Below are 26,952 nucleotides of genomic sequence, written 5' to 3'. Positions count from 1 at the left end.
TAGAGCTACAGAAAATTTCCACACAAGAACATGCATCCATCATGAATATGGCTTTCAGAGAGTTATTTTAAAAGAAGTTATTTTCATCAAGAACCTTAGATACATTTGTGAAGATCTAGTCAAGAAGGTTTCCTGCTTTACCACTTCTGAGTTCAGTTTCATTTTAGGTTCAGAGGAAAGAAATCTTTTCTTTTCTCTGAACCCTCACAGTTTTCCACCAAGGGAAATAGCTCTACACATATGATGAGCATAAAAAATGATCTCTGCACTTTATACAATTATTCTTATGTTGAATTAATATGTTGCCAGTTCAAACCTCTTAGCATTACCATTTGTGAACCATTGTGTTGTTCTATGACCAATGTGGTGAAGATAATCTTCAAACACCAGCAATAGTCCTATCTCAGAGGATCCCAGCTGATGCTTCAAGCAAAATGCTGTCTTACTAAATACTGAGGTTGGCTAACGGTTGTTCCCATTTTGCAAGGGCAAATGCCAAAGGCTAAGCTGGTGACTTATGGTAAAATTCCAGTTTAGAACAATACAAGGAACATCCATGGGAGAGGACTGCTTGGTACCACATGAGATTTTTGTTTGTCTGTTTGTTTGTTTAAAGATTTATTTATTTTACGTACATGTAACACTGTAGGTGTGTTCAGACACACACCAAAAGAGTGCATCTGGATCCCATTAGAGATGGTTGTGAGCCACCATGTGATTCCTAGGAATTGAACTTGGGTCCTCTGGAAGAGCAGTCAGTGCTCTTAACCGCTGAGCCATCTCTTCAGACCCCAACTACATACGATTCTAAATTCATAGAAGGCATCATGTCAGCTGGGCAGTGGTGGCACACACCTTTAATCCTAGCACTTGGGAAGCAGAGGCAGGCAGATTTCTGAGTTTGAGGCCAGCCTGGTCTACAGAGTGAGTTCCAGGACAGCCAGGGCTACACAAAGAAACCCTGTCTCAAAAAAAAACCAAAAAAAAAAAAAATCATGTCCAGAGGTAGTATGCACAAGCATCCTCTGGAGTGTGGTCACCTCCATGTCACAAAAAAAAAAAAAAAACAACAAAAGCAAACAAACTACATAATCAGAAAATAAAACAAACAAAAAACTAAGAAGAAAAATTTGCAGTATTGAATAAAAGCAAAATCAAGTTGTCCTGGGATTTAAGGTGGCCCCTAGATTCTAAGCCAGTGCCCCATCCCATATTGCATTTTTCTAAAAATGTATTACTTAAATTAGAGCCATAAAAAGCTAGTGGCAACCTCTGCTCATCTGTCTGTGCAGTCAATCTATGAATCACAAAACTACTGCATGGCAAGTCTCAAAGTCCTCCAAGTGGAACCTCTCTTAAGTAACTAAAGTACCATACTATCAGGATTCGTGGTAGGGAAAAAAGCAAGAGGAGGAATGACAGGTAACAAACAGTATGGCCCACCTTATCTTGCAGTAAAGCACCAAGTGATTGCCATAAAAAGAGTATCACATGTAGACAGATCAGTAGTCAAATGGTTAAAGTCAATATAAAAACTCACTGGTCTTTGAATGTTAGAAATTGAACCCCAAACTATGGTAGCTATCAAGAACTCTTCATACCACAAAGCCATATTATATGTGCCCAGCATAGTCAGCACTATTTTAACAATGTCTCCTCTTTCTCTTTCCCTCCCCACTCTCCCCTCCTGTCCTCCATTCCTCCCTTCCTTCTTAGTTTCTTCATGTCTCTTTCTTCCTCCCCGTCTTCTTTTTCTTTCACACATATTCTCAAACATAAATGTGCACTACCATAGAATGTATTTCATCCAAGGAAAAGATACTCAATTGCATGTCCCTGAACAGTGATGTCATTAAATCTGTTGAAGCAAAATATCCTTCCAGGAAGGGACTAATTTTGAGCCAAATTCAATGGAAGAATTCATACTGAGAGTCAGAACAGAGATGAGGTAGAGAGGACATTCTTTACAAAAGCTGAGATCATTAGGAGAAAGATGATTCTAGTGTAATAATGGTGCTGACAAATACTTAAATATCTCTTAGCTAGACAGACATGTTTGCACAGTGATGCACTTGGGAGTGACTCTGTGACACAATGACACTTACTCACATCACTCAGTAACTCATCCAGGAGAATGATACGTTATAATGAGCTTGAACTGGTGAGAACTGTCAGAGGTTTAGAAAGGGAGAGTGGACTTTAAAGATGCACCAGCAGGATTTTGCTTCATGTCCTTTACAGACTACCTGAAGATACAGATTTAGCACCAATCTTATACAACCAGTCGATTGCCAGCAAAAGTACCCATCATCTGCTAACCTTTCCCTTGGCCTTTTGGGGCCCACTGATGGGCAATACTCTCCTGTATTACTAACAAGTCCCACAGGACCAAGCAAACACTCCCAGGAACAGTGACTACTCAGGGTGGAGCTGGGACCTGAACATCAAGGATGTGCTGTTTCAGAAAAAAACTCCACCCTCATTCAAACTATACTCCTGCTCATGAGTCTTCCTGATTCCATATTCTAAGGAGTAAGATTTCTATCTCACAAAATAAGCTGTCCTGTGCGAGCACGAGGAGCAGGAGAAAGTGGAGATGCAAACATAATTCTGCACGCACATCCAATACGATGAGACATAATAGCTCCCAGAATGTATATCAAAGGATAACTATGAAATAGCTAACTTTTTAAAGTAATCAGTATGTCTCATAAGAGGAGTTCACGGTAATTAGCATATATGCATATATAATCTTGGGAACACCTCTTGAGATGTTAATAACTGCCTGGGAAAAGTCATGCTAGACACTATCAGAGAGTATGAAACCAGTCCAAATGCCAACAGCTCAGAACAACATAGAAAGGCATCTAGAAAGTTGAAATACAATAGTTTAGAGAATATATATGACAGTTGGCTTTTCCAAATTGAAAATTCAAAAGAGAACAAAATATATATTTCTAAGCAAATATATATTTCTAAGAAGTAACTGGCAAAAATGTTATGTATAAAAATATTAATGCCAGAGACAAAGTGTGGAGCACAGACTGAAAGAAAGGTCATTTAGAGACTGCCCCTCCTTTTCGAGACACCCTATCCATCCCATATAGTTACCAAACCCAGTCACTATTACAGATGCCAACAAGTGCTAGCTCATAGGAACCTGTTATAGCTGTCTCCTAAGAGACTCTGCCAGTCCCTGACAAATACAGAAGTAGATGCTCACAGCCAACCATTGGACTGAGCACAGGGTCCCCAATAGAGAAGCTAGAGAAAGGACCCAAGGATCTGAAGGGGTTTACAGCCCTATAAGAGGAACAACAATATGAACCAACCAGTACCCCGAGAGCTCCCAGGGACTAAACCACCAACCAAGCCATGGAGGGAACCATGGCTCCAGTTACATATGTAGCAGAGGATGGCCTTTTCAAACATCAGTGAGAAGAGAAGCCCTTGGTCCTGAGAAGGCTCAATGCCCCAGTGTAGGGGAGTGCCAGGACAGGGAAGCAGGAGTGGGTGGGTTGACAAGCAGGGGGAGGAGGAATGGGATAGGAGATTTTAGATGGGGAAATGAAGAAAAGGGATAACATTTGAAATGTAAATAAAGCAAATATCTAATAAAAAAGAAAAAAGTTAATGCCTAGATACAAATGATATAAAATAATATTCTAGTTAGAAAAACAACTTGATTCATAGATTGTATAACAAGCTGGAATGAAAACTGAGGATCTTTCTGAGATCAATAACTCACAGGTAGATGGTGCATCCTCTGTGCATGTAAGACCCTGGCTTTAATCCCAAGCACAAAACAAGTGTAAAAATAAAATAAATGTAAAAGTTTTGTGTAAATATATGATACATACACACATACACACACACACGGACACACACACACATTTCTTTTGAGTAAAGACAGACAAAATAGAGTGAAAGTGCCATCTCTTTGTTCAAGAACAGGAAGGTGAGCTTAATGGCCAATAAAAACCTCAGCTGTCTGGACACCACAGCAGGCAGGATTTACACTCTTTTCCTGAATGCAAGAGCATTTACTGCCTTAGCTTAGTTGCTAGCAGGGTACTAAACATGGATTTAACTTATTTTGGGACCACATTCTGGCTCTCTTGTCCCTTGCCCGAGCCCTTACTTATTTAGCATTGTATTTCCATAAAATTTTACAAGGCTGATTACCAGAAGACTCTCCTGAGAACCTCTGAAGCAAGAAATTTGTTTCTATTCACAAAAAAATCTATCTTATTCAAGAATATTATGATAAACTGTCATCCTAATGCAGTGTTGGGGCAATATACTGAGTTACTAATAAAGAAAATTAATCCTCTGAAAACAATCCAAAACATAAAGTTTATCATTGATTAGCCAGGTTCTGTGGACACAAAGGATAAGAACAGGACCCGATTTTCTGTTGTACAAAAGGCAGGCATGAAGACCACAAATCATACTTAAAAAGCCATGTATCAGCTTCTACAGTGTGTTCATTCTCATTGTACAGTTGGCCTTTTGAGACAGTATCACACTAGAGAGCCCAGGCGTATCACAACCTAACAATACCCCTGCCTCAGTATCTGGAATTTGGGAGTTATGTGTGTGTGATGCTATAACTGGCTGATATTTGCTCTTACCCTGAAACTTTTAGCAGGACCTTGGCCAGTTATAAGGTTAAACATGAATTAAAAGACAAATGAGCTACTGCAAAATTTCCCTGGAGTCACCTATGAAGGGACATTTAAAATCCTTGAGATACAGTATCCCTTATGAATGTGACCAACTAGACTTTGATAGTCACTGAATCTGAAGAGAGATAAGAATATTTGATCTCCCCAAACATCAAACATTGTCTTCTGTGACTTACACTCAACTACAGTGAATGCAATTTATAAGATCAAATAATTCTCCTTAACTCAGCATGTATATAATGTGATAAAATGTTTTTTAATGTTATGACATTTTGAGTGTATGGACAAGAAGCAGAATATAACCTTGTTTTATAGTATAGACTTATAGTTCCTCTGGAAGTCCTAATTCAAATGGATTTTCCAGATAGAGATGTTATTATTTCAGAGGCTAATTAAACATACATTAGGAAGAGTAATATATTAAAAGGTAATAAACTAATTTTCTGGGATGGGGGACTAGCTAAAAAACAATTATGCTACTGCCTGCTTTATGTTTATGTTTCCTTATAACTTGGGGGAGGCCAATTAATGTGCATATAACTACTCTGATACCAGTTTTTCTTTAATAATGTGACTTAACAACATATTATGTCTCCTGATAGAAATTAGCAAAAATTGGTAAGTGGAACTTGTTAGTCTGCTTTTTTAGATTCTCACCTGATTTATAAAATGTAACTATATCATTTGTTCCCACCACAAAACAAAGGATTGTTTTAAAAATAAAGCAGTTCAGAAAATTTGACTGGCAGTTTAATTCATTCACTAAAAGCTTGGCCCACTCCTACACCCTCATTTGATAGCTGATGTTTTATTTAGTAATGTTTAACAAATATAACAGATAAGTACTTTTGTCAACATAAGGTTGCTAATGAAGTCAATACCCCTAAAAGTGAGGTTATCTGAATTCAAAGGGGAGGGGGGAGTTGTCTCACTTTCCCAAAGCCTCCAGCACTAGCGTAGGAACATGGTGTCTCCCTCATGTGACTTTTATGCCCTTAGCTATCTGTCTTGCAAACTGTAATGTCACTAAGCTGGATCCTTATATTTTTTTCAGACCTCATAAAACTGTATCTTTCCTGATGGTGTCATGTAGACATGGAGAATAAATGAGAACACATTTGTGTGTCTCTGTCCTAAATTTCTCTAATAAATTTAGACCTAATAAATAAAAATCATATTTTTGTCTAGTTTTTTTCTTTTTGTTTTTAAACCTTGAGGTAGTATTTTACTAGCTCTCTCTCGCCCAGAATTCCCTGTATAGACAAGGATGGCCCCAAAGATGGCCTCAAGACACTGCTGACTCTTGTCTCTTGAGTACAGAGATTTCAGACATAGACCACCATGCCCAGACTGGCCCAGATATTTTAAACTTGAAAAATGTTGTCATAGTTTTGAAAACATCTTCCATGGTGATCATCTTATTTTAAAACAAACAAACAAAGAATAGATAAAAGACACAAGAAACTTGCAATAATTTTCATTGATTAAAAGGCTATTTCTACAATCTTATCTGAACTCTAAAATAAGTTTTGTAAGATTTATAAGGCAATGTAAGTACTCAGTAAAGTGTACAAGGCCCCCAAATGCTAAGTTCTTTAGGAGTTCACTGGAAAAACTAGTCATAATATTGATTTTATATTATAAATATTAATATAAATTATATATTATATATTTATATTATATATATTAACATATATATTAATATATAATTCAGGAAAAAACTAGGTAGAACTCTAGTTTACATAATCATAGCATGAACCATTCTGAGAGCAAGAATATGTTTTTAGTTCTATAGCAAACAAAGATATATATCAAAAATCATCTTATTCCAGTCCACATGCCTTCGTCTCCAAGAGTAAAAAGCTTCTTGGGATTATGAGAGAAGGAAATTTCTCATAATACATCCTTCAGTGGAGACCTATATTGTTACTGTCTCAGACACACATAATGCACGTTAGGGGCTAAAGAGACAGCTGAATAGTCAAGAACACTTGGCTGCTCTTCCAGAGGAGCCGAGTTCAGTTCCCAGTACCCATGCTGAGAAGCTCAGAGCAGCCTGTAACTCTAGCTCTAGGGAATCTGACACCCTCTTTGGTCTCCAGGAGCAATTGCATACATGTGTACATGTGTGTGTACTCACAAACACACATACACATACATACACAGACATTTGTGCACGCACTCACTCAAGCATGCACAAAAATCTTAAAAGAGTTGAAAAGTGTGAGCTTCCTATATATGTCTATAAATATATTTTCTGAAAATGACAGAAATGATCCACATCCTGAGTTTTTACTCTAGGAACTGTGTCCATCATATACTACACGGTACTTGCCCATATTTCATATTTTTCATTTCAATATTGAAATACTTTTACCTTTCTTGCTTCTTTGATCATCTTCCGAATAGTTTCCTTTATTGTAAGTAGCTGTCCCCTTGGTGGATGAAAGAGGAGGTCTATATGGGTACTCCCTAAGAGTCCTGGCATCACGTATGGCCAGCCTAAATCAAGATTTGGAGCCTCCACATCAGACTGCATGGGCCAGTAAGTCCCTGAAGATGAGCCGTCATCACAGGAATTATCAGAACCATGTTCTGTATTTTGTGCAATCTTCTGGACATTTTTCAAAATGTAATTAATTTCTTCCTCAGCCAGAAAGTCTGAAACTCGCTCCTTGACTAGGAACTCTTGATAGGCTTCCAACCCATGTTCAATTAGAGTATCAACTGCCACTCGATACCACTCCTTATAGTGCGGCTCGACGTAGTTGTCAGATCTGCACTCATCATTTAGTGATGAAAGCATTGATGAAGTCTCCATGCTTGCTGGTGCTGGACGAGGGGAACTTTCAAATGTTCATCTGTGCAGAGGCAAGAGGGACCTGAGTGTGGGAAAAGAAAATGAGGGTCAGTTAGAACTCTGCGCAGATAGCTATGATATATGCCATGTATCACTTTGACAGCATTTGTGTTAACTACCATTTTAGTGGCTATTGGAGCAAGTTGACACATGTCAGATCCAAAATGCCATTAATAAAGTCGCAGTTCAATATCCATCACAGTCAGCTAAGTGGATTTCCCTTACAAACTCAAGGCATTCAAAGTTGGAGGGCCTCATGTGACATAGTGAACTCGACCTCTCCCGTGATGCAGAACATCTACTCAACTTAAACCTGAGAACAGAGTGTGCTTGATGAGGCACTAATTCCTACAAGCCACTTCTGTTTTGACCTTAAAATAGTACTGCAGTAGGATTAAGACCTAGCTACCCTTAAATACAAATACGCTAATATGCTGGGAGAAATATAAAAAGCACAAAACGCGTCTTCTGAGGATTTACTTTATAGTGGAAGTGGATAGAAAGACAATCATTATGCTAAACAAAGTCATAAGCCATGTGTTACAAAGGGCCAAATGAGTCAGTATTCACACTCATTAATTATTCCTGTCATATTCACTGGCTTAAGAATAAAACTAAGTAGAGGTCTGCCCATAATAAATGAGCTTCGGGCAGCCCTGAGTAGAAGACCTGCATCCCCTGATCCTGTAGCAGAAAATACTTTCATTCCAGGCAAGGCTAAAAACACAGGCAAAAGAACATACCAGAAATGAAGAGGGTATTCAGGAGTCAGGGAGAAAAACTTTGGTATGTGGGAAAACAGGTTTCTGTTGGGAGGAAGAGACTGAGCTGGGCAGATAAGATTGAGCCTGGTGTGGATCAGGAGACTTCTGCAATTCGGCCAAAGGAATGTTAAAAATAGTCCTGCTGTAGCTGGAGGCTTCGCGTCCAGATCCTGGTTCCCTGCTTCACTGAAGGAGACATAGGGCTTCATCTCAGCCAGACTGGGGGCTTCTGGGCTGTGTGAAGTCCTGACACCCATCTTGGGGGCTCACAACACAGCTGCCTCCTGGGTTACAGGAACTGCAAAGCTGATTTGACCAGAGCAGCTTTGTCAGCAGTTCTGACCTACTTTAACATTCTGGACTTAACTGATCTTTTTCAGTCTTCCTCCCACTCCAATTCAAATTCAATCTGTGAGGGGGCAAGCCTGGAAACCATTACCATTCCTCACAACACTCGCCCGAGATTCACTCTGCCAAATACACAGAGAAGTTGTGAGGGGATGGACAATAAGAGTCTGCGGATGAGCAGAGATCAGAAGATCCATCATCTCCTGAGGCTTTCACTGTGAGGGGAGAAAGGAGGGAGAGAGAGACAGAGACAGAGACAGAGACAGAGAGACAGAGATAGATAGAAACAGAGACAGAGCGACAAAGAGACCGAGAGAGAGAAAGACAGAAAGACAGAAACAAAGAGACAGAGACAGAGAGACAGACTGAGACAAAGAGACTGAGAGAGACAGAGAGATGCTTCACTTTGTCATTTTACTAGAGCTGAATCTGTCCCTAAACCTGGGTTCAGAATTGTTCACAGAAACTGTCTTGAAAGTATACAGGTTTATCACATCACAGATTAAATAATAAAAGCAACAACAAAGATAAAACGTATTACTGTGCTTAAATAGGTCTATATTTCTAGAGCTCAAGAGGAGGTGGCAGGAAGATCACGAATCTAAAGTCAAATGCGGAAGCACAGATAGACCTTGTCTCCAGGAAGCAACTGCTGAAGACAAGGCTCAGAAGCACGTGCAAGGTCCTGGGCAGAACCACCAGCCTTTAGCTTCAGGCAGAGGTGAGCAATACAAACAAGACATTCTTTTTTCTGCTTCCTGGAGAGCCTTTGGTTTGAGTAATGGCTTAACTCAAGGCTAGCACACAGGAACTATCCCTAGGTCCCTGCTTTGAGACACAGCATCTAAGCCCTAGAGAAGAGTCTCCTGCTTCAGATGCTGTTGTGTTGGATCACTGTGCATATATTCCTTTTATTTGGGTATAACTAGAAACCATCTCAGCCCAACTATCAGAATGAGGGATATAGCATGGAGATATAAAGTGAGTTTCTTTCACAACTTAATTAAAATTGGTTTGACCTCCTGCCACGGTCCAGGGACGCATGATAAATAATACATTTCTCAGTTACTGTAGGTATCTGCCTTTTTTTCCCCCCTGATCATATTTCATTCAGGTTCACTATTTAACAGAGACTTGTACCAAGGACCAACATATAGAAGAGTTTTTAAATGCAACTACTTGCAGGAAGGGATGCTACTGGCATCTAGTGGGAAGAGCGATCAAGGATCCCTGTATGCATCCTACGATTGGTACCCACAGTAAGGAACCACAGGGTACGGAATGCAATGCTGTGAGGTTGGAAAGTGATCGCATTGCTCTTTCTTGGATGCTCTGTGCTTTGACTGTGGTTCCCCTTCAAGTTCTAAGTGTTCAAAGGCTGGTCAGCAATACAACTAAGGAAAACCATGAGGACATTTAAAAGATAGGCCTGTCAGCAGTGATTAGGTCACAGGAACACTATCAAGAGTAGGCTTTGTCACACCAGGTCTGTGGTAGTGCATGCTTTTTAACATGGAAATAATGAATTAAGAAAAAAAGTCTCTGTGTGACATAAAATCTGAACTGACTTCTGGGGTTCACTGCTGGAAAAGCAATCCATTCTAGGAAAACATAACCTTAAGGCCCATGCATCATAAAACATAAGTACTCTAGATATCAAATTTGAAGTGTCATTTATGGTAAGCACACAAATTTCAAATGTAAATGTTGGTAGTACAAAGACTATAAAAAATTCAGAGAGAGAGATTTCACAGGTGGTTCTGGAGAACCTGCTCAGCCATGATCAGAGTTGTCTTCCTCCTGGGGTACATGGGTAGCAATACAGAGATCCACAGCTCTGTACAGAGTGTGAGAGAGCTTGCAGCACCCAGTCCTACAACAGATTGTTCCATCCAATCCATTCCCTTGGGGTTCAGGGAACTTTGCAGAAGAAGGGGGAGGAAGAAAGATTTCACGAGCCAGTGGGGAGGAAGACAGACACCAGACACAAATGGGTTGACACACACAGGGACTCATAGAGACTATGATAGCATACACAGAGGGCCTGCACATGCTCAAGACAGACAGGGTCCCAGTGCTGAGAGCACAAGTGGTCATTATTATCATCTCTAACCAAGATGCTATCTCCTACTGACCACTGCCTGAAAGCGGAAAACAGTTTTCTCCAGTGGACTCTCAGTGGATATATATAAGCCACACTCTAGGGTATTCCCCATGCCCAGTGGAAGGCCAACATAAAATCAACTCGATGGTATGTTTGTAGATATTTTGTCTCATATTGCTTTGTTTTGTACATTTTTTGTCTTACTGGTCTTTTGTTTGTATATTATGATTTCTAATTTTGTGGCTTTATGTTTGTGTGTGTGTGTGTGTGTGTGTGTGTTTCTTGTGCTTTTTCATTATGCCCTCCCCCCCATTTTTTTCCTAATGTGAGAGAGAAAAAGTGGTGAGTTGAATTGCTGGGGAGGTGGGAGTATGTGGAGGGAAAACCAGAATATGTTATATGAAGATCAGAATATATTATATGAATTTCAATAAAAAATATAGAGGAAAACATGAATGTTGAAATCAAACTTGATCTTTCAAAGGTTCAAAGGCTTTATCTTTTTCTGTGGTACATGGAACATTTTGATGAAGACCGCCATATTAGGGGAAAAATGTATCCATTGTAGGTAGTACTGAGAGACAAAACAAGGGGAAGGAAAAGCACAGCTACGGCAGGAGCATGCTAGTAAGAATTCCTTCAGAGGTACATGGATAGAAAGGGAAGACAGGGCAGCCATGTGTGCGTGTGTGTGTGTGTGTGTGTGTGTGTGTGTGTGTGTGTGTATACCATGCTAATAAGAATTCCTACAGAGGCACATGGATAGAAAGGGAAGACAGGGCAGCCATATGTGCATGTGTGTGTGTGTGTGTGTGTGTGTGTGTGTGTGTGTGTGCTTCTGTACAGTTCTGAGATGCTGTCGTACACATGAAGATCTATAAGCTGTAAAATAAAACAGTTTAAAAGCTCCATGGAAACACAAGTTTAGGAAGAATAAGGTGGACTCAGAGGAGAGAGGACCCAGAAACACTGTACAGCTAAACAAGGAAGACAGTGTGAGACAGTGCAGAAAGAAGCAACGCCTGTTCTCCTCGCGCTTTGTCACTCTCTGGGAGGTGATTCAAGCTGGGCGTTGTCCCTGAAACAGAACACGTGTGCTTTTGAATCTTGAATACACTGTCCTGTCTCTTGTAAGTAGATTTGAAACTAATGACAAACTTCATCTCTATTCCTGCCAGGCAGCTCTAAAATGTAGAAGTATCTATGTGGACTAAAATGTTGGATAAAATCATACATTAAAATTATTGACTAAATTCTAACCATAAGCCAACCAATCCCAAGATAATTTAGCTTTGTTTAGAATTATTTATGCTAAGGTTTATTTAAAATCAATATGTAAAGTTATTAATACATGTAAATTTATCAGTATTTATGCCTCTGGTAATTTAATGCCAATGATATTTTGAATATTTTTGAAAACTTTATAAGACTGAGTATATTCTAAGATATGAAATATCTGAATAATTCTGAAAAATATTATAACTAGAGTAAGTATATTATTAAACAAAACATAGTTCCTGGTATTATATAATTCTATGTAAATTTTTTGTTTGATGAAAACTCATATGGGACAATCTTTCTGCCAGGTCAAAACCATCAAGTCTATCTTATTTAATAAAGTATATTGTTAAACTGAAAATAAAAATAATCTTAGGACCTTTCTTCCTTTAAATTTTTATTTTAAAGGATTGTGTTTCTCTTCAAATTTGATTACCAGAAATTTAGAATGATAAAACATTCAAGATGCTACAATTAAATTACAAACTTACTGTAATATGATAACAAGTATAAGTTAATATCTACTCCTGATATCCAGTGTCATTATGATTTAAAGAAGCTTCATCATTACACTCAGGATGAAGTGACTGGTCAGGACAGGGAACCACTGCAAGCAAACCTCACTCCACCACAGGTGCTGGGTGGAGACATCCCAGTGAGTAGAACTCCTTATCTCTTTGAGGTCATGGGAAGGGAAAACCAGAGCATCTCAGATTCACTTTATTAACCTCAAAGCAAATTCCAGCTGCTCAATATCTAATTATTTTTTAATTTCTTTAACTTTTTAAATTAAAAGATGGGCTAGCAATATCACTTTTCAATATACTTTCAGGATGTATTTATATTTGCTGTTATTCGATAAGCTTGCCATGCCTGATCTAACAGTGATTTCAGATGTGGGAGGAGGGGAGGAGTGGGACATGACCCAATAAGCATTGATAACATTAAAATATAAACATTATTTGGAAGTCCATTCTGAGGAATTTCCATAAAATATTTCATAAGAATAGCAACAAGCCAGTTGTGTAGAGAGCTTACGTCAATGAGCAATTTCATATGATGATTTGTCTACACAAAGTTTAGAATGAAAATAAGGGAAATCAGTCTTTTACCAATTCCCAAACTATTCCTGGATTTCAATTGGCCAACCTTCAGAACTCCCCCAGCTGCACTGAATGGAACGTGACTGTTCTAACTCCATCACATGATGTGCTATGCTGACGTGCTCCATTCTTGGTTGTCCTTAGTAAGTGAAACAAACATTTGGATAGATAAATACAAACAGTGATGTAACATTTGCAATTGAAATGAAAAAAGTGCTAACCTGGCTAAAATAATAAACATTGAGTGAGTTGGGGTAGGGACCAAACGAGAAAGTATAGATGGGACAATGCGGGCCATGGCTTCTGTCTGACTTCTGCTGAGACCTGAGTTTGGTCTTGTCAAGGCTCAAAGACTCAAAGTGCTCACCAGGAAAATGGGTAAATTTAATAGTTTTGTCCTCAATGAATTTCCATAAAGATTAAATGAGATGCAACTCCCCACCTTTTTACCTGCCATGAAATACAGGCTTATTTAGGCTGTCAGGTAATAATGTAAAAAATACTTTTCATGTAATAAGAAAGCAAAATGTCAGGAATGGGGAGATAGTTCAGTTGGGAGTTCTTGAACCCAATGCTAAAAAATGTTGGGCAAGATAGCCCGTGTCTAAACACTCAGCATCCAGGAGATAAAGCAGGTCCCTGGGACTCCCTGGAAGCCACTCTAGCTCCTGTGGAGAGTTTCAAATGAGATAGCTTGCATAATAAATAATAATAATAATAATAGCAATAGTGGACCTTCTATTAAAATACACACATGTACACATACAAACACATATGGATGTATATACACACACATACATGAAACTAAATCCCATAATTAAATTCGTCATTTTGTGTAGTGAATAATTTTAAATAGAAAATAAATCTGTAATGGTTACCTTCCACTTTTTTGTCTTAGCAAGGTCTTTCTTTTTCTATTTTCCTATACCTGCCAGGTGCCACTGATTCACAGTGACTAGGTGATGATGCTGGGTGAGGACTCAAGTCTGTTGCTGAATTCTCCGGGAACCCAGCTCTGTGGCTGCAGCTGCATCCTCCCCTTTGGTGTGCTGTGGAAGGAAGCTGCCCCATGCGTACCTTCTCCAACTGTTCCTGCTCTGCTATCCCAAATGCTCAGGATGCAACACGCCTGTAATCTAGAGCAACAGCTCTAAACCCCATGACCTCAGATAAGATTCCAGGCCATCTGCTTCTAGACCTGAAGCATTTTGCCCAGCGGACATTACCTCCTCTTAGCATTTTACAGACACACAGAATGTTTACAGCCAGAAGAGTCCAAGTGATCATTTGGTGGATTACCACTGTCCTGAATTTTAGAAATATCAGAGTTTTTATCAGACCCCTTCTATATATGTCCATACAATTTAGAGAACGAAATATTAGCTCCTCTTCTAATAAAACTTTTGTCTTTTAAATGAGTCAGTTCAAGCCAAATCAAAGTATAAAGGCAGGTTTATTGGGGGCAGCTCTTGGGAGAGTACATTGACCACATAGGAGGGGGCCAGTAAAGTCACCATGCAGGGGTAAACAGAGAGTAGGAGGAAAATAAAGAGAGAAAACACATGGGGGAAGAGAGAGAGAGAGAGAGAGAGAGAGAGAGAGAGAGAGAGAGAGAGAGAGAGAAGCAAAATGACTAAATTGCTTAGTGAAGAGCCACTGAGTGAGATGAAATCCAGCCTCTGAGCTGGAAAGTTCAGTGTAGAGCCAGCTGTACCCTGTAACAGAGAGGGACTGAGGGATGCTGGGAGAACCAGGAGGCAGCCTCTGTAGGTTAAACATACACCTAAGCTACTTACTTGTCCCTGGTCTGAAACCCAACATATGATACTGGGCACTCCGGCATCCTCATAACCTGAAAGTCATCAAGGACAAGGAAGTCTGTATTAACGCACAGAATGGGTTTTTAGGTCTGGGCAGAACCCGTTCTCTAAGCAGGTGATAGACTTAGCTTCTGCATTTCAGGTCTGCTGTTCATCTTGAATTAACGTCTGTGGAAGAGTGCATTTGTTTTTCATATGCAGATCCATTTGTCTCAAGACTATTTATTGAAAAGACATGTTCCCCATTACACTTGCCAAAGCATGGGATGCTTCTCTGTCAATTGAAAAATCCTATACTGCATAAAAGATCTTCTATTTCTGAGTTTGCTTGTTTGTTTCTCTTTCATGGATTTCTTCATTGATCTGTATGTCAGTTTCAGAGTTGTTGGATGCTGTAGCTTAAAGTCAAATAATGTAAGTTCCTACTCTTTTTTTTCCTTCCAGACTGCTTAGTATGTGTATGTTTTGGGCCTTTTAGATTTTTATAAGAAATTTAAATTCAACTTAACAATTATGACACTGGATTATCACAAAGATGCAATTTAGGAACAGCCAAAGGGTAGAGATACACAGGGCAGTACACAGGAAAAGAGGGGAAAGAGCAACTCCTTAGCCCTGGGCCCTGTCTGTCCTTAGCACAGCAACACCTCCCAACCAGGAAGAAGTTTCATTTCCTGTTTGGTTGTGTTTTGTGGATGTTAACTAAATATCACACCATCCAAATGAAAAAACAAAGCAGAGAAGCCGGAAGCTGCATATACTTATTTTAATAACACTCAGAAATGCCATGGTACTAATCCTAGATAATAAGCAGGCTAAAGAGTATGAGAAAAAGCAAAATTAGAATTGAAAAAAAATGTTTGTTTGTTTGTTTGTTTGTTTGTTTAAACCAATGAATGATTCCCAAACTGAAGGTAGATTTTCACTTTGATTTGATTTGCTGTTTGAGGACAGGTCTCATGTGGAAGGACTTAGATAGGACAGAGGGCTGTGAGCCAGAGGCTGAGCCCTAGGACAAGGCTTACATAATGCCAGCCAGAGAGTGTGGCAGGGTACAAAGGAGAGAATTTCTGGGACCACCTGGAAAGCAAGGGCATATACCTTAAGGCATTGAGCAAAGGGTGGAGAGTGTCTCACACTGTGCAGAAGTGTGTAAGGAACTGCCTATATGGGGGGACAGATGGAGGAAGGGTTCCTTAGGTGTGTCCACCAGACAGTCCAAATATGAGCCTTAGCCCTTTGATGTCTGAGGCCTCTAAGTCCCTGGCTGCCTGACATTCTCCAAGTATCAGGAGTTTACTTTAAAAATTCAGATGGACTCTTCTCCCTGTAGGAGCAGAGATCCCAGAATCAACAATGAGGTTCAGCTGTTGGAAATAGTGAGACAAAGCTACCTGGCCTGCAGGATTTAGCATTTCTTGCCAGAAGTACCTTTGTCCTGGGAGCCTGCCTTAGATGGACAGACATTCCTGGCAAGGTGCCTGCGGAAATCTGTAAGGCGGTGCTGTTTAGCCTTAGCTAAAGATCAAGTACCGCCCTCACCTGCCCCCTGGACCCCCCCCTCCCAGTAATCTAGGAACTGCTAGTGAGCAATAGGCGGCTACCTCCTGAGTTCTAAGATTACAGATGTGTAGCAGCACATCCAGCTGAGAGCGGTGGTTTCATGTAAACAGCACTTCTACAGAAGATTTTAATTTTTGAAACTTCTTCCTGTATATACACTATTTTGCAGTGGAGGAAAAAATAAATTTTAAAAGAAGTGCCTCAGAAGTTATTTTTAACTTTAGTCACCTTGTTAATCCATGCACTTAACTGATGGCAGTCTGTGATTCAGAACTCTACATATAAAACTGGTTAATAATCCTTATACAGGGGTGCAAACATTTTCAGAAGGAAAAGCTACTGGGATATACAAACCCCAAAGGAATAAAAGGAAAAAAGGAAGAGAGGGCAGGAGCAGGGGGGCGTGGTGTGGGAGGGTGAGGAAGGGACAGAAGGAGGGAGGGAGGGAGGGAAGGAAGGAGGGTAAAAAGAAACAGAACAGAAAGAACAGAATAGGATGCACTTCACTGGAACTTAACAGAAACTCCCTCACAGTTGTCACAGTAGCCAGGCCCACGTCACAGGTCAGCAATAGCCCAACTGTTCTCTTCACTGTGCTTTATGAGGCTAACGATTGTTTGTCTAGCAAAATTCTTAATGCTCACTACTAACTGTTAAATACTTGAGTGATGATATAATAACAATAATGATGATGATAATAATATTAATAACAACAATAATAGTATACTACCTTAGTAACTCTGGTATGACACATTAGAAAATACTGCAGCCTAATTAAAAATCAAATTATTGATGCAGAACTTGCTAAGATTCAAGCACACGGCTGTTTCTATCACATGGAGGTGTTGTGGTAATACAAAACACCAGGCTTCCAAAAGAACAATGAAAACACACTGAGCACTTGGGGTCTCAAAGAGAAAGTACTAGCTTCAGCGGAACCTTCTGGGAAATAACACAGATATCATTATCTTTTGGGGATTCTCCTGAAACCTTGTGTTTTCATTTCTTATTTACATTAGTCATTCTGCAAACAGCTTTTGCACATTTAAGTTAATCATAATGAAGGGCCTAAACTGTGTTTTCAATACAAGTAGAGATTCCAATGAGATGCGAGCATGACTCGTTTTTCTTGTTTCTTGTGTGGGTTTTGTTTCTATATAAACCTAACTTACCAGGAAGACTGAGAATTAAAATTAATTACAGTTATGCTGTTTGGTATATCACTAAGATGAAACTGGAGGAAACTATAATGGCATTTAGATTCTACTTTAGCTATAGGATGCAGAGAAGTTAAGAAGGAACAGAGTTGGAAACCTCCTACAGGCTCGCTTTCATGGTGCTAAAGATGCCATGCCTAGTGCTTGGAGTGGGAGGGCAGGATTGTACCTGGCTGTAGAATACCAGTGCTACAGTACCTATCCATCAGGCAAAGTATGCCTGTTGGTGCAATAGTGACAAGAACACTTTAGAGATAACCAATTGCTTTGTTGGTTTCTAAATATTTATGTTTACACTCACAGACCAGACAACCTCTCAGTGTGAAGCAGTCCGTTTTGCAGAGGATGGTCAATGCCGAAATTCAAACCTGGTCAGTGTACAAAAAAAGAGGCAGAGGCATGCTTAGTGCTAACCCATCTCTACCACCACTCACCACCAACCCCTACCCTGCAACAGTCACATACTAGGCCTAGTGACTACCACCCATCAAAGGCAGGACAACTTGAAGAGCCCAAGGATGGAGTAGAGTAATGGGAAAGCTACTGTGCAGACTGACATTGTTTGTCAACCCTGAACACATAGCAACTACTGCTATCGACACGGGATCGGATTGGCCTTCTGCTCTTCCACTACTGAGAGACAAGCAGACCCCTAAGTCCCACTTCTTCCTGAGGAGCATATGACAATTGACGACTCCTGGAGAAAGGAATGGCATTGTCTGCAGTGGTGCAGCCACTGGGATATTAGGTAGGTAGGGGTTTGTTCAGGGAAAGGAAGACACCAGAAGACCATGGGTTTCAGTGAAGGGCCCTGGGTCGGAACATAATCAACATACACCAAAACTGTCAAAAGGGGAGAAAAAGATTTTTGTAACTTTATGAAATAGCAAAGTGAAGTTCTGAATTATCAGATTAATCAGTCCTCCAGTTATGAACCCAGATTAGGGGTTTGAGAAGTTTCTCTCTGTCTCTGTCTCTGTCTCTGTCTCTCTCTCTGTCTGTCTCTCTCTCTCACACACACACATACACACACACACACACACACACACACACACACACACACACACACACAGGAAAACAGGCAGAAGTGAGAATAGGATGAAGTAGGACATCTTTTCATTGAAGATACTGTAGGCACGGTTAAAAAAAATGGTAACTAAGAGTGCCAGAGGTCTCCAAAAGCTGATGACTTGTACCCTGATGCTCGGATCTGGGGAAGGCTAAGAATCCCCTCTCAGCTCATCCTCAGTGGGGCCTGTTTCCTAGTTGTCAATGTTTGGATGAAGGAGCCTGGCTCACCTCTGCTTTCCCTGACTACAGTGCTCGCCCCAGAACAACCTCACCCAATGTTACATCCATTCTGCCAAGCTTGCCCACTCAATGTCCACTGGCTGGTGGACACTTTCCTGGACACCCAACAAAGATACCTCCCTTCAACTTCCCCCTAGCTAATCACTATTGTTGTATGGTTGTTCTATGAGCCTGGAATGTTTCCTGTGTACACTGCTTTCTTAGTGACCCTTACTAATCTCCCGAGAGGGGTCTCTGAAACCACTGGTTTTAAAGAGGACCCATCCTCACTCATCCTATCCTTACTTTTCTCACCTCACTTCATTTAGTATGCAACACTCGCTGGGTGAGATAGTTGTCACATGCATTGGCACACCAGGACAGGACCAGTCTAAGAGCCTCTGAGAGGTGTATGCTAATGTATTGGTGAGCAGGCAATGCTGTTGCAGACAAGGACTGTTCTCTTACGTAACAACTTTCAGTTCTAGTCACTGCACAATTACACAGGAACAATCAGGAGTGCACCTTGCATCTCCCATCTTGTTTCACCTTGGCTCTCTTTGTCACTTTACAACACCCTCTTCAAGTTCCCAAATGCCAGAGTCTGTAAGTCAAACTTACAACACATTTAGACAAAACACCACAGGCAAGAAGTGGCCTTTGCTGTTAAAATGTTTGACACATATCATGAGCACCTTTTGAATCTACTCACAGAAACAAGAAGTTGTTCTGGGAACAGGTTGGCATTTATAGACAAATGATATGGGAAGGCATGGCAAATATATTCTTGACCAAGAATCTTAAAATGGTCTTTCAAGCAATTTTAAGAAAAGCTGTGTACCTCACCTACAAAGAAAAAGTCTGCAAATGACATGTCAAAATGTGCCGTCAGACAAAGCAACTGCAGGCTCTTTTAAATGTCTTTAATTTCATTATGCTATGTGTATGAGTGTTTTACACGCATGTGCGTCTATGCAGCATGTGTATCTGTTACATGCAGAGTCCAGAAGAGGGTGCTGGATCTCCTGGAACTGTAGTTACAGACAATTGTGAGCTGCCGTGTGGACACTAGAACCTGAACTCTGGTCCTCTGGGAAAGCAGTCCACCAGTTATATCTGCTGAGTTATTTCTTTGACCCACCATTAGACTCTTAAAAAGAAGCCTGTAATAGGTACAATTTTGTGGAAATGATGTCAATGAAGACAAATTTGTGCCATTAAAAAGTTAAGAAAAGTATAAATGTTAATATTCTATCTCCTGCAGAAAGACTTTAACATGAGAGAACAGTCATGCATATAACAGGGAAATCACCAAGAGTCTACTTCTCCCTCAGAGTCACAGGCAAGGAGGGCTCACCTTTTAATCAGTCTTGCTGAGGCAGCTGTGCTCTGATTGAAATAAAATAGTTACATTCATTTATTTTTTTTTATCCTGAGAAACTTTCAATGAAAATCTGAAAAGTCATCTTTTACTTCGTACTTGTTTTCTCTATAGCCTTATCAGCTTCTTTCTTTTGCTTATAGTCCACTTGTACACATATGTGTTAGTTAACCAAGTCTAATCTTTAGTATGCGAACTGGTGCTGGGTTGGGATGTCCAGGCCTATGGGTTCCAGAGGGCAGAGCTACCCTTCCAGAATATGATATAATGTTGAAACAAAGCTAGTGTTCATAGACTTTCATCAGGATGTAAACCATCTACAGTGGGAAATGCACCTGTTTCACTTTCTTCTGATCTCAGAGCCTAGGTCTGACTGACAGCAATGGAGGGGAGAGCATGGCCACCCAGTTCTCTAGTTCTGGCTCCTTGCTATCTGCTTTGTACAACTTGACTAGATTCCGATAGTTTTTATGCAAAATATTTAAAGTCTTACTTTTTCTGTTCACTTGTTTGCATCTCAGAGTTCTGACGTCACAACAAGATCATGTGTGTATAGCACTGACGCACACCTAATTAGGATGCTCAAAGGCTCTATCATATGCTTTGGAATCTTGTTTTGTACCCCTTGACCTGAAAAAGGTTTCCCTCATTTCTTCTCTTGCATTTCAAATTGCAGCTCTTTGACATACAACCCTTAACATGCTCAATGAGAGCGACTCTACGCCACAAAGTATGTAATGTCAAGCTATTGGAAGATCCCATGTTAATAGCAGAACTCAGTCCTGGCTTTTGATTTAAATCAAGGTGACCGGTTTCTCAGATTGTAAGAACTGGACCTCTGCCACCAGAGCAGAGCTTTCTACCAGCGCCTTTCTCATAACACGTCCAGAGGATGGATTGATGTTTCTTCCTTCTTTCCATTTGACATAAAATTGCACGTAGATTAAATTAAAACTTCTAATCTTCTCCTTTACTGTTTTACTACTATGCTTATTTCTAAAAGAAGGCCAAACAATACATACAAATGAACGGTCCCTACATCTTTGCTTACACTTTGTCAGACTTTAAAAATAAGCACACATTGCTTTTTCATTATTTTTGAGAATATCATAAATGAGTAATAATGAAAGATGATGTGACCTACTCCCCCCATTGCCCCCCTCCAACTCCTCCCTCCAAATCTTCTCCAACACGCCCCCCTCTTGACCCTGCTTTTTCTTTTTCTTTTGAAAATCCACTAAGTCCAATTAATACTACAAGTGCCTGGGTGCAGGGCCATGCAATAGAGTATGGGAAACCTACTAGCAGCCACACATTCCAGAAAGAATGAGTCTCACCACCTTAGTTCCTAAGTAAATGGCCTTTGAATAGCCTAGAGTCTTCCACATAAACACTGACATGCAAAACACTTTATCTTTCATATTGGGCATCATCCATCAAACGGCAAGTATTTCAACTCACTGCACACTGGACTGGGGGCTGGGCATGTTGCTTCTATGCTATCATTTGCTTGCATTGTCTTACTTCAACAATTACCTGAGTATTATCATGCAAGGTCAACTTCTACATTTAGGGGAAAAGGAAAAACAAAAATCTGTATTTTAGTGATATTCACCTCATCAGTTAAATACAATGTAAGCAGAGAGAATTGTCAAGCCATGGCAAAAGGAAAACATCCTAATTCTAAACCAAAGATCACCGTCATTAAATATCTTCAGTTGTAAGAGAAAGCAATCATTTTAAAGATGAAAAATGCTGGAAGTATATTGTTTAATATGTATTTAACATTCAGAGTGAGGCTGTCAAAACTTTTTTATAATATAAGTACTGTGGACTAAAGTTCCCATTGTAAACCTTGCTTGGCTTCTGACTTCTGTACATTCTTATACTTCTTATAGATTTCTGGAAACCTATAGTTTATTAAAGTAAAATTTTCTGATAGAGATGACAGGCAGCCATAACAAAGGAAATGTATAGATAAATAAATAGGTGCCCAGATGAAGCAAGAGGGAAAAATACAAGATAGGGTAGACCAAAAGAACTGAAGTGATAGAAAAAGTATAGAAAACTAGAGAGAACAAGAAGGGACAAAAGGAGCTAGAAAGACCTGGGTTTTTCATTTGTTTTGTTTTGTTTTGATTTTTTAGCAGTAGAAGCAAAAACTGGAAAGGGAAGGGTAGCATCTGAGAATAAACCACAGGGAACACAGCCACTTATCTGTGCTACACATTTCTCTAGCCAACAAATCAAAATTATATTTATTTGAGGAAAACACAGTTCTTTCAAAACATCTAGGAACAGCTGCTGAATGAGGCAGATTAGACTCTTTGGAGTGACTATAAAGAGCATTATGCTGTTAAAAATTAAAGTCATCATTACTTGTGCAAGCGTATAATTGACAGCCCATATAAAAACCCCATGTGGAAGGATTCCATCACAACCACTGGGGAGGAGGTGGCCACTCTTCGGTGCTCTGAGCACTCCCATTCCCAAATAAGTGATTTTTATACCATCACAGATGCAAACTGATGTTAATCAGAGTGAAAACCTTTTGAAATGAAAATACAGGAAGAATAGAAGAAATCATGAGCTTCCCAGAGATATTCTGCGGGAGAGCGTTCTCAATCTCTTAGAGCGCTCACAGGGAGTAGTGACCAAGGGAGTGATCACATGGAGCAAATACATCACAACAGTGGGGAAACCTGAAACTCAGAAGAATTAAGCACTTCATCCAAAATTTCATCTAACTCAGCTCTGCTAATGTTCAGTTGAAGAAAGGACTAATGAATCCATACGCTATTCACAGCATCGCTCTCAGGTCTGTCAACTAGGAGCTTTGTGATATCCAAGAATGGTGTCTTGTTTCCATTTTTCTGGGGGAACAGACTATTTGGAATACAGCGGTGGATGTTTTAATGAATGGACAGTATGAAGAACACAAATATTATTCAATTGATATCATCATCACTATAAAGGGTTTGAATAAAACCTTTGAAAACAGGCTTCTGCCAGGACAGGAGACTACACTTGACACTATGCCAGTATGTCAAAAGAAGCTAATCATTAATTTCAACTTCACTTTCACCAGGGATGAGCAGTCTAAAAATTATAGGGTATACAGGTCAAATGATAAATATCATGTGCCCTGGGGGATATCTTACCCCTCTTCTAAGGGCAACGAGACACACAAATAAAAAATCACACAGTCATTAGATGTCCCCAGAGGAAAACTTTCTTCAAATCATCCATGATCATGTAACTAAAGAATTCCCCAGTATAGACATATCCAGCGAATACCTCTTCTGTTAGTGTCTTTCACCTGGTGATATGAAGATTGTTCAGTGATTAGGACCCAGGTTGGGATTCTCTGCAGCAGCAAAATCCAGGTATAGTGATGTGCCTGACATCCCCATGCTGGGGCGTTAGATCCTTGAAACTTAATAGCCAGACAGTCTAGCACAATTTGTGATGTTCAGGTTAAGTGAGAAACCTTGTCTAAAAAAAATAAGCTGGAAATCAAGAGGTGAGATACCTAAGATTTACCTCTGTCCTCCACTTGAACAATCAATAATCAAGGTAGAATGCAGCACACAACATACCACACATACTCTCTCACACACCACACATATACCACATATACACATATGTACACACCACATACACACATACTACACACATACCACACACTCACCTATATACTACACACACACACCAAACACATGACATACACATACACACACTACACACACACACATACACAAACACACACACATACACACACACACACACACACACACACACACACACACATACACGCATACATACACACCACACCACACACACTGGCATACACCATACACCACACACATACACACCCTACATACACACACATATGTACACACCACATACATACATACCACTCCTACACATACAAACACCATACACACACATATACACCTCACACACACACACACACACACACACACACACACACCACACCAACACATACAGATCACTTCACCTCATTCACATTCCACAGAATCACAACCACTGAAAAATTCTTTTCTTCCCCAAACCCCATTTTGTCTCTATATGTTAGCCTTCCTGGTTCCTTTATACAACCCTTCCCAATGTGTTCCTCTGCCTCTACACATACTCCCACCACTGGTACCTCCTTCCATTTCCCCAGCTCCAGATTCAGGTGACCACAGCAATCAGCTTGACCAGGACTGGCAGTACCCTCCTTCCTGCAAACTGTGCCCACACGTGGGGGCTGGGACCCTTCACACAGAGACCTTCGTCTCATAAAGAAGGGCATCCCCTACATTTCTTCTGAAGCTCTAATTCTCTCTCTCTCTCTCTCTCTCTCTCTCTCTCTCTCTCTCTCTCTCTCTCTCTCTCTCTCTCTTTCTCAAAACATTGACTTCAATTTTTAATGTGACTTTAGTGATATTTGTACAAAATTTTAATCCCAGCGATATTTAAGCCTTGTTTTCTGGTTAGAACTGTTTGATGAAGAGGATATATTCTGATCTGCAAATAATATGTTCACCAACAAAGCTCAAAAACACGACTCACAGAGTTGAACTAACTTGAACAAGAGTACATTTCACCTCTGAAAGTGGCATTATATTTAAAAGGTACTATTTGTAGATACTCACATCTTACAAACCACAGAGGGGCAAACAAGCATACTCACCTTACTAGCCAGACAAGGAAAACTTGTCACTTTGCAAATAATTAGTCAAATTAAACTAAATGAGCCCTTTCGGAAGGGCATCCCACAACCAGGATTATGATCAGAGACCTCTGCCTTCATGAGACCACGGGCTCACCACAGTATTCTAGAGGTCAATGTAGAACAGTGTTACATGTTATAAACTTGTTATGATTTAGTCTAATTGAATGAGGTGTATGCAAAGGAGTGCTTCAGAGGAAGAGAGTCATCTTAAGAAAATACTAATAAGAGCCTTGAAATGTCTTTGCCAGCAAAAGCCTTGTGCAGCAAGTCTGACTACCTGGGTTAATTCAGGATTCCACAGTGAGAATGGAACTACCTCTCAGAGTTATCCTCTTCCCTCCATACACTTTGTAACACACACACACACACACACACACACACACACACACACACACACACAAAATATAAATAATATCTTTTAAAATATCCTTTAAAAAATATCCTCTATGAACAAGCATGGCTATACACTATAAGGCATGTGACAACTGCAGGAAGAGACCGACAGATAATTAGTTAATAATTAATTATTATAATTAATTATATTTTAAAATAATTACAATTCGCAATTAATCATTATACATCTGTACATATATTATTTATTCCGCCCCAAGAATTTTGTCAGTTACCAAGTAAACTCAAAAGCATAATCGCAGAGACATCACTGAGTCAGCAGGAGGGGTGTGGCTTGTCGCTGCATCTATGCAATCCCTTTCACCAACTGTTCAACTGAGCTACTTCCCACAGTAAATCCTGAGCAGCTGCAGTCTCCACCTGCCAGGCTTAAAAAAAGAGATCCACCCATCCCTTTAGGCGGGCTCTGCACAGTGCACTAAACACCCTTAGCAGAAGCATACACCCCTAACGTCCCAGCTCCAAAGGCAAAGGGATGGCATTAGCAAACTGATGGGATAGGGACAGCGAGCTACTGTGCTTGGAACAGTAGGTAGGAGAAGACTGACTTATCTCCCCCTCACTTTGCAACCACAATTGGTTCTTTACTTTGGAAAACTCCAAGCTGTTTTCTCTCCTAAGCTCCTCTCATCATCTGCCTCCTTTCCCTCTGGCTTGTCAGCGCTGATTCAGCATCCGTCAGATGTCCTTGGGCCCCCGGGCTTGTTGGGATGAGAAAGGGAAAGAAGGGAGGGGCCTGCCAGTAACCCGGAATGCTTTTAGTAGGTTGAGTATGAAAATGGGCTGTGGGAAATTATAATCTCGCTTCAACTGCTAGCAGCCAGCACGTCTTCTTGTCTCTTGATATGTATTTATTTAGTCTCCACCTCTAGATCAGAGAGACCTTGTAATCTGTAGCCTTATCACACTAACCACAGCCAACAGGCCACTGGCATTCCCATAACCTCCCGTCTGTCCTAAAAAGCCCTATTGTCTTTTTACACCCTCGTGATTTCAGCAGCTAACACAAGCTTTTCACTCCCCCACTCACAGGAAACCCATCAGACAGAACAGGCTTGAAGTCTCCAAGACCCTTCCAGAAATCACCTTTTGCAGTTACACTCTGTGCTTAAGGTCACAACCTACAGGGGCGGATTCCCAAGGAATCAGAATCATCTAGAGAGCTTAGTGAGGTCACAGACCCAAGGCACCCCAACTGTAATCATCCCCCAGTGAGAATGTGGATCATTGAGAAACTCTTCCTCTTCAACTTCTGCTTGGCCTTTGAGCTCTCTGCAGCTTAGCTCTGGGCTTCCTGGTAACCCTGAGCCAGTTTCCAACCTCTTCTCTCGCTCTCCCCAGACTCTCTTTCTCCCAATCCTAGCCAAGGGTCCTTCTCACCAGC

The 26,952-nt window shown here is 40.3% G+C and overlaps 1 protein-coding gene across 1 annotated transcript in view; it reads right to left on the bottom strand.

Annotated features, from left to right (window-relative positions):
• Window positions 1-7,509, bottom strand: part of Fam83b (family with sequence similarity 83 member B) — a 71,356-nt gene extending 63,847 nt beyond the window's left edge. Inside the window, exon 1 of the mRNA XM_052187784.1 lies at window positions 7,066-7,509. Coding sequence (XP_052043744.1) covers window positions 7,066-7,509 — 444 coding nt within the window. The remainder of the gene's footprint in view (window positions 1-7,065) is intronic.
• Window positions 7,510-26,952: the final 19,443 nt, after the last annotated feature.

The sequence above is a fragment of the Apodemus sylvaticus genome, chromosome 7 (genome assembly GCF_947179515.1).
Source record: "Apodemus sylvaticus chromosome 7, mApoSyl1.1, whole genome shotgun sequence".
Classification (NCBI taxonomy): domain Eukaryota; kingdom Metazoa; phylum Chordata; class Mammalia; order Rodentia; family Muridae; genus Apodemus; species Apodemus sylvaticus.
Note: the sequence above shows the minus strand (reverse complement) of the source record. Positions and strands in the feature narration are given on the sequence as shown.